Source organism: Suillus subalutaceus (genome assembly GCF_016647625.1).
Source record: "Suillus subalutaceus strain FC151 chromosome Unknown DFJ58scaffold_57, whole genome shotgun sequence".
In the NCBI taxonomy this organism is placed as follows: domain Eukaryota; kingdom Fungi; phylum Basidiomycota; class Agaricomycetes; order Boletales; family Suillaceae; genus Suillus; species Suillus subalutaceus.
Window position 1 is genome coordinate 140,497 of NW_024540306.1, and position 8,806 is coordinate 149,302.

The 8,806-nt window shown below is 46.4% G+C and overlaps 2 protein-coding genes across 2 annotated transcripts; both read right to left on the bottom strand.

The window, feature by feature from the left end:
• Positions 1-637: 637 nt before the first annotated feature.
• DFJ58DRAFT_728286 (uncharacterized protein) lies at positions 638-1,235 on the bottom strand (the record flags this gene model as incomplete). The annotated part of the gene is made up of 7 exons (XM_041385574.1): positions 638-684; positions 733-787; positions 857-886; positions 947-982; positions 1,032-1,067; positions 1,117-1,152; positions 1,203-1,235. 7 exons carry the CDS (start codon positions 1,233-1,235, stop codon positions 638-640), a joined length of 273 nt encoding a protein of 90 aa, XP_041243613.1.
• A 1,156-nt stretch (positions 1,236-2,391) lies between these two features.
• DFJ58DRAFT_906340 (uncharacterized protein) lies at positions 2,392-7,350 on the bottom strand (the record flags this gene model as incomplete). The annotated part of the gene is made up of 16 exons (XM_041395004.1): positions 7,076-7,350; positions 6,950-7,009; positions 6,825-6,893; positions 6,389-6,753; positions 6,109-6,333; positions 5,948-6,050; positions 5,870-5,901; positions 5,653-5,816; positions 5,467-5,564; positions 5,334-5,413; positions 5,148-5,291; positions 4,983-5,045; positions 4,743-4,933; positions 3,328-3,490; positions 2,910-3,263; positions 2,392-2,850 (listed from the first exon to the last, which is right to left on the bottom strand). The coding sequence occupies exons 1-16, from the start codon at positions 7,221-7,223 to the stop codon at positions 2,392-2,394; spliced, it is 2,718 nt and encodes a 905-aa protein (XP_041243614.1). The 5' UTR covers positions 7,224-7,350.
• Between the last annotated feature and the right edge of the window lie 1,456 nt (positions 7,351-8,806).

The window sequence follows — 8,806 nt, forward strand, 5'->3', positions numbered from 1 at the left end:
GATCGCTAAAGTAAGAACTTTCCATCACTTTGTGTAACGACTCGGGGAAGTGACGGTAGGGCTCGTCCAGAAATGCTGACTCTTGAGTAGATGCAGTCGCATATGGTCAGTGCTGTCAAATGGAGTTGGCGAGTCTGGAAGGCGCTTATTGAGGAGGTCGCTACTGGGAAACATCTCAATCATCATGCCATACTTGCGAGCATAGATAGAGATGGTCTCCTCATGAACGCTGAGCTCATCGTGAGCATTCGCGCACCGTTTTCGCTTGGGTTTCCCTGCGTGCAAAGTCTTGTTTTCCTCTTTTATTGTCCTATTCTCTTCTTGAAGCTTTTGCATTTGAACTTGCAGCATTTTGAGTGTCTGAGTGGATATGCAAGTCAGGAAATGCTCAGAACTGCGCATACATCTTACCTCGAGGAGTTCTCCTTTAGATGCACCAGGACCTGGGATAGAGATATGATCAGCATCAGCAGTGTTCTGACCATCCCATTCGCTATCAGATTCAGAAGAATCTGCTGCGCTGGGCCACGAAACATGTGACATGACGGTTTTGACGAAGCTGTTTTGGGGATACCAATTGAGATTTTGTTTGAAGGGCAGGAGACGACAGAAATTACTCACCTAGTACCACGCATTATTAAGTGCCTGCACTGCCCAGTACCTTGGCGGTCAGACGTAAAATTGCTACATGCAGTTTTACATGTCAGTGCAAGAGATTAGTCAATTGCGCACCAATGTGGTGCAAAACTCGTAACAGACGCTTAGACTTGAGTAATAGAACATGTGTCTGCTGCGCATGATCAGATTCGAGTTTAAGTTGAGTTTAATAGAGTGACTCAATAGCCGAGTGACATACCTGCTCTTTGGGAAGAATTGGACATGGTGTCTGGAGGACCAGTGGCAGTGGAGGTAAAGATATGGTGGATGAGAGACGATAGCAACATACCTGCTCTTCAGGAAAAATCGGACGTGGTGTCTGAATCTGGAGCTAGATTCAGAGATACAGTAAATGAGAGACAAGAGCGACATACCTGCTCTTCGGGAAAAATCGGACATGGTGTCTGAATCTGGAGTTAGATTCAGAGATACAATAAATAAGAGACAAGAGCGACATACCTGCTCTTGGGGAAAAATCGGACGTGGTGTCTGAATCTGGATTCTGGAGTCAGCATGGATGATTGATGAGAGCGATTCAGACATACCTGCTCTTCGGGAAGAATCGGACATGGTGTCATTCTTGGTGACGATAATGCTAGGAGGGTGGGGGGGTAGGGGTGGCGCAGCAGCCCAGCGGATAATGGATGGTAGCTGATGGGAGAATCGCCTAGATGATGTTTTGTAGACGTTCGCGGAACCTTAGCTGGAGGAGTGATATATCATTGATTGAAGTTGCAGTTGGTGAACTGTCAGGACTATAACTATGTTGTTGTGATCTTGGGAATAAGGACGAGTGTGAACGACCTTGTGAAGACATATGAGAGTAGTAAGATTCAGGAGAGTGAGAGGGCAATCGCATCCCCACAGGTGATGGTGATCTGGAGGGTGGTACCATTTTCGGTTCAACAAGGGAGGTGTGGGCAGGGTTGGCAGGTAAGGGATGGAACTCCCGTCTCTGCCAGTTGTGAACAAAACAATATGAGAACGCGAGAGATAGCACAATATCAAACACAACGCACTTATTCAGGTCATTGTCATTGTCATTTCAGTGCTGCACTCTCTCCCGCTCCTTATCTCTCTCCTTCTCCATCCCAATCACTATGTGCTTGCTATCTGGGCCCATGTTCCCAAGACTGTTCATCCTTGGGTGTGGTTATTGTTGGTGGTGGTGATGCGAAAGGGATGTAGGAGTCGGGTTGTTGAGAATGCGGATGAGAGCGAGGTAGGCAACCACCGATAATTTGGATTCGCAACTCACAGAACAAGATCAAACTTGGATCGCTACACAAAGTCGATAGCGCACACAGGATTTTCGACCTCCTTGCACCATCTCGGGTAACCGGGCCAAGCCATCTGTCGAGCCAAACACTCGTCAACTTGGCGCATGGCCGTGTTCAGACTGGGTGTCTTCAGCCCGTGAGACATGCAGAGGCAGTCCATCGTCCTCGATGTTGATATTGCCATGCTTGCGCCTTGATCTGGTGTGAGAAGTGTGCATGGTTAGTTTTCAAATGTCGGCGTTGAAGCGCTTGAGAGGTGGGTGATTCAGAGATGGGTGGTAGAAGCAAAGACGTGAAGATAGACTGAGCAGCTTAGCAAAAATGAGTGCAAACAAATGTTCAAATCATGGCGTACTACATAGAAACATAGTTTGACTAGTCTATTACTGAGGAATGTATTAGCAGAGCACCTCGAGGTCAAAGAGACGAAAGACTTACCTGAAAGCGGAATTGGTCAGATGCGCACTGGATGACCTGCCTGCTGATGCATCTCCCTTACACGAAGAAACATGTCTGTGTCAACAGTGTCGACAACGAGGTAATCAAGGGGGTTGCCACCTGAATCCTGTACTAGGAGTGCCCCACAAATGATTGATTGTACTGAGAAGAACTCGGCCTTTGTGCATGGTTGTGCACGAACTCTGAAAAGGTTAAGCTGCTTGTCCTGTCGAAGTCGTGGCCCTGTCGGAGCATCAAAGGGGTGGATGAGAGCGAGGGGAAATAAGCCATTCCCAATGGCGCATTGAAAAAGGAAGACTAAACATCCGAGGATGACGCCATTCTGTGTCCGGATGAAGACACAGTCATAACGCGGCGTGTTGAAGAACTGAGGGCTGCACCGGAGATAGTCGGTATTCTGTTTCCAGTCTACCAGGGATTCGTAGTTGACGCGTAAGAATTGATACTCGGTAACCTGTTTCAAATGAATCAAATCAGTAGAGTAACAACTTAGGCTGGATTGAACAAACGTACAGTATCATCCGATTGTAAGTGGATTCTTCTTCCATTTGGCAGTGGAATGTTGCAGGTGGGTAGAAAGATGTTTAAGAATGCATTCAGCTTGATGCGAAAGTTAGTGAATTCGACACGGGTGCTTTGCGCATTCTCGATGGAACAGAAAGTCTGCACAGCTTGTCTTGATCCCATTCTCACATGTTGTGATGGATCTAAAGTACTATCCACACCGATGTCGGTATTTTCATCGTCATCTAACGAATCGTCATCCTCCGAGTCGCCGTCTGATTTCTGCTGCGAATATTCATCAAAGTCCAAAATACGACGATCAATGTCATCAGCTACAAGTATCCAGTGGTCGATGCGAAGGATCTGATTATGTAGATAGTATGCACAGGATAGTTAGTAGGGAATCACGAATACAATTGATGATTACCTGCTCCGCAACGTTTTTGAAGTTTGTCCGGTTCAAGTACCAGTCCTTCAAGGGCCTGTGCATTTGCTCATATGGTTTGGTGTTGTAATTGCACGTGGCGCCTTTAGCCTCGATGTCGTCGAATATATGTGTCGCCATGTGCAGTTTCAGGAAAGTTCCAATTCTTCACATTGTCATCAGCGGTGAGGGCGAGGAATGATAGCTGCGTGCTAGGGGGAAGAGTGGGAAGTGGGCTCTCAAGTGCTCCTCTGGATACGAGTGGAAAGTCGTCCCAAGGGGATTGCGACTGAGAAAGATTCCTCTAGTGAAAGGTGAGGGGGATCTATAACCAGCAGTTCAGTCTCGAAGCCTGGATGGGACACTAAGGCAAGTAATGTACCCAAAAGCGAAGAGCGCTAGCTAAAGGCGCCTAAACGCGCTAATAAGGCGGAAAGTGAGGAAAAGCGCACTTCAATATCAAGGCACTCTTCGTGCGATCACAGCGGAGTGCTTCTAGTAGAGGCGACAATCAAAAATGGGAGAATCAGGACTTTGATAGATGTAGAAATAGACACTTCAAGGTGTCAAAGCGCCAATTAGAGGGAAAACCAGTGTATTCTGCTAGAAACTTGAACTATGCACTTTGATGGTAGTCGAGCGGAAGTGAGTAACAGAAAAATGAACATGCTGACGTGTAAGTATGCTAAGCGAGTTCCCAGGCCTCGGAACCGAGTAGGGAGCACTAAGGTAGGTGATGAGGTAAGTCAGGGTCCATAATGTAACATAGTGATAAGTACAAGTGCCTGTGTGACGCCATATGAGTTCTAGTGAAAAGAGCACGCACCGATGGACCTTGGAGGACTAGGACAGGACATGCGGAGGACGGGCGATGGATCCTAGGGAAGTGCGATGAAGTCTGATGTAACGCGCTCAAACACGCTGGTATGCGCCAAGGCGCATATGTGCGTAACCAGGAAGGTGCGAGCAGGCAGTAGCGAGGGTTCGTCAATGCGAGGATGAGAGAAGGCGAGGCGCAACGCGAAAAACGCGACAGCGTGAAACACAACAAAGACGAAACACGACGAAACGCGATGAAGACGAAACATGACGAAGACGAAACACGACGAAACACGACTAAGACGAAACACTGACAAAATGCGAAACGCGACACAGCACATTATTACGGATGCGCGACTGCAGGAATGTGGATACTCGATATGCGAAAGTGTGTATGGGTAGAAACGCGCTAGTGCGAAAGCGCGTTTGTTGCATTTGAGGCGCGTTTCGGATTTAGAAGGCGCGTTGCATGGATATCGAGGGCGTCGTGAAAAAGCGTGAATTTGGCCCATATGAGCCTGGAGAAACGCGAGTCTCTACAGCGGTTTGTGTCATGTATTGCTGCTGATGTGTCAAGGTAGGGTCATCAAACTAGCTACAATTTACATACCTTCATGAGTGCTGTGAACGCTTGGACAGTATGTCTCCCCTCCTTGATTGTATTGGTTGTGTGAACCTCCAGAGCAGCGTACATGTCCATCTCGAGGTAAAGGCATACACACCGTAAGAGAAAATAACCAAGTGGAGAATCATTCTCGGTCAAGACATCATGGGTAGCATAAATGATCATCTGAAAGAGAAAATGTTAGTAGCCAGGGTAACCACATGAGTTTACGAACCTTAGAAATATCTTCGTGGACAGAGCTGTCTGTAAATGTAACGCCGATGACCTGGTTTGGGTGCTTGAGATTTCGCCAGCGCGAAAATTTTTCGAATCTAATACATATAAGATTAATATTGAGCATCAGATAAGGGATGACTCGAAAAGATTCAAAAAAACGAACCTGATTGTCAACTTGCGATACTTTTCCCCTTCCAAGAGTTACAACATATTTCTGCAGCTCGACCCAGAGATGGCGCGACCAGAGTCCACCATGGTTGAAGTGACAACGGTCATGTGACAATGCTCGATGCACTGCAGGTGAATGCTACTGCCCAAAATGTGTTCTAAAACAATCAATCTTTGATACTGACATGCAGAAATATTTGCTCACATTGATTAAATGAAGTGCTTGTTCTTTCAGGAGTTCCTCTCTTTCTTCAAAGGTTTCTTTCGCATGCACAGCATTTATAACTGCTTGCGAGTCTTTTGATGTTGCCGACGATATGATTTTGAAGTATCCCACAGGTCATCTCGAGGGACTAGACAAACGGGGCATGGCCAAAGACTCATTATGCCTCGAGTAAGCGACATGACAGATCTTGTAATGATACAATTAAATTATTCGGACCACAACGACGAAATCAACACTCACTATTCTTCGAAATCAGCTGATAGAATGAGGATACAGAGAAAAAAACCAGCGCTTGACACCATCTAGGCATTCAAACCACTGCCCCGTTTGTGATTTTGAGGCTAACGAAGAGATAATTCTGGCAAATGACTTGTGCCAGACGGTATTTTTGAAATCTACCCAGCTGGGCTTTCTGGAGTGTAATTTTTCGACCTTAACCTATGTAAACTGCATCAGCAGCACTAACAGCGAGTCACTAAAGGAAACCACACTATTGGTAACCATCCAACAACATACCCGCCACCTTCACCGCTGCCCATTTCGAATTGCAGTCGGTAAGTTTGCTAGACGAGCGTAGACTGGATAACCTTTTGCTGTACCGAAGGAGGAGAGTTTCGTCTTATCCACGTACAGTATATATGCCAGCGGCTTCGCACCCAGTGGGAGTTGCGACTACAAAGTAATATAATGACATAAGGCACATGAAAAACTACAAAGTATTATCACATACTTGTACATCCCAGATATCTCGCGCAGTGAAAGGCTCATCGACGAAAGAAACAAAAGTGTTACCATCAAACTTCGAGAGGCGGTGTGCATCAAACGTGAAGTGAGGAAAGAGCCGGGGATTGCGAAGCATATCGGCAGCCAGCTCCCAAAGGTCTCGGTAATGCACGTCATACTCCTGCAGTTCCTCATCTCCAGTGAACGGGACCGAGATCACTTCCTTTGTAAACTATACTTCATGCTATGTCAGACTCATTTGAACTAGAGAAAGGATATACTACCACCTTTGTAATGCGATGCGAGGCAGCCTCCCACATGTTGTGGATATCCTTGTAGTTTTTGAATGTAAGTTTCTCCTTCCCCACAGCACAGCGGTGACATAGCTTGATAAGACGATCGGTTTGTTGATTGTCGAACCCGACCTCGAGCATGATCTCGGCAATTTCAAACTCGAGCCAAGATTTAAATGGACTCCAAGGTTGGCCATCAGGTGGAGGGACCAGGAAGTCTGCAGCACGACGCTCAAAGTTATCGAAGCTGTATACCTTGGCCTCGATGCCACTACTCGGATGATACTCGATCTTGATGTCATCTTGATTGAAGGTGGGGACTGTGGCCTCGACTTCTGGTTCCTTGAGTGCAGAAGGGCCTGTATTGAATAGGGTACACGGCCCAAGTGTTAGTGAGATCAATGAAAACAATTAAGTGTCGACGACTCACCTGGACCAATCACTGGATCATCATGACTGAAGTCCACATCGAGGAAGTCTGCGTGATTTTGCATTTCAACTGTGAGTTTGTGAGTGCCGTAGATAGCAAAACAAAAATAAAATGCTACTACATACCTGATACAGGGATATGAATGGCTGATTGAGGTTTGTCGAGTCTCAATGACGAATCCGACGCTGTATTGTGATACAATTAAACATCAGCTTCGACAATACATCAAGGCAAAGATATAACAGACGCACCTTTCTCCTTCCGAATCGCATCTACAATCACCTGATCCCATTGTCTTTTGGCTGCCTTCGTCTCGCAAGATTTTCGGTGGGTGGTCCATCCTCGTGGCTTGATATCCTGGTCACATAAATTACAGTGCTTTGAGCGATCTGGACCCATGTAGTTGACAGTATTGTACAGCTGTATACAAAGATAGTTGAGGTGGGGGTATAGAGCAAGGAATGCGCAAGAACGTGAAGAATGTGCTGCAGGCGCCGATAACAAGTGATCTATGTGCCCAAGCACGTTACAAAGGACTTACAATATATTGAAACTCAGCTGCTAGATTACCTTATCATTTCAGGAGGCATTTCAATTGATTTCAATGGCACGCAAACAGCGTGTCAACATCACATCATTGCAACCACTTTAGGAAATTTCTGACATACATAGCCACTTCATATCTATTGGGCTCAGGTATTTTGCCGCATCACCGCCGCAACTTGCCGCATCACTAACGTCGCACCACTGCCGCACCGCACCAAAACCTACATTCATCACTCATTTTCGACAAGTACTGTTTTCAAGCACAAGGTAATCGACTTAGCAGTGTTACTTGTCGAACTCGTCAACTATGCGCCTCTCGGACATGCCTTTGAAAGGCTGAATTTGGAGAACATGTGGGGCGTGTTGCATCACATCCTTAGTGCATCAAATCAAATCATCAATTGGTTAAACTGTGCTACCTATGCGCATGCGTGCACTATTGTAATTACAAAACGGCTGTGCGGATTAAGCACCCATCCATGACATGTCGACAAGTCGCGCATTGACCCCTCAGCATCACGGTACTACCATTCGGAAGCCAGCATTCCTGTGTTTCCCTGAGCTGATATGATTTTTCAGGCTTTTCCATTCCCTCGCACCAAATCTCCCTTGAGAGTCCAACTCGATGCATCGTGCTCTTCTCCTAGACTTGTAACCAGTCTGGACTACGTCTTTGAGATGTTAAGTGTTTGATGTAGCACTACTAGGTTCAAAGTGTCTCACCAGAGCATGCTGCATAGGGACGACTCGGTTCTAACTCTCAACTGCTCACCCGACTTCATGAGATCTCCATTTCCGAAGCTTATTTACTGCCGAAGTAGATCTCCTTTTTATCCTCGCTTGTCACGTGGACCTGCGCTCCCCCCTGTGCAAAGACCCACCCTCCTGTCAGGGTCTACGTCACAGCTGAAATATCACCAGGTCACCTGCCTGAGATGTATTCACATTATCTTCCGAAGGTGAGACATTTCAGTAAGATTGAGTCGTGAAACGTGCTGAAAACTGCCGTCATCGAAGCATTCTCCATGGTTGGCACTCAAGAAAGCCCACTGTTAAGATGATTTTCGTGGATAACTATTCATCTCCTCATCTTCGAATATAAAAGTGCGGCATCTGCACTCGTGTCTTTTATACTTGAGATTCCATTGACGCTCTTCGTCTTTCATCTTCGTCTTTCAAAAAAATTCTCAAATCTGCCCATGACAATGGTAAGCGTGCTAACGATAACTGACCTACATCTTGGCGCCCACCTCGATCTCCGATTTGGTAAAGTGCTTAAGAAGCGGTTTCGGTGAGAAGCTCCCCCCTCGTTGCACAGCTCATTCATTCTCAAGGGAACCAAGATAACAACTTCTGCGTTCTACCTCCCTGTCATCCTCGTCTCAATGTCGACAAATCTGTGTACAACACACGAGCACTAGTATGTAGATTATATG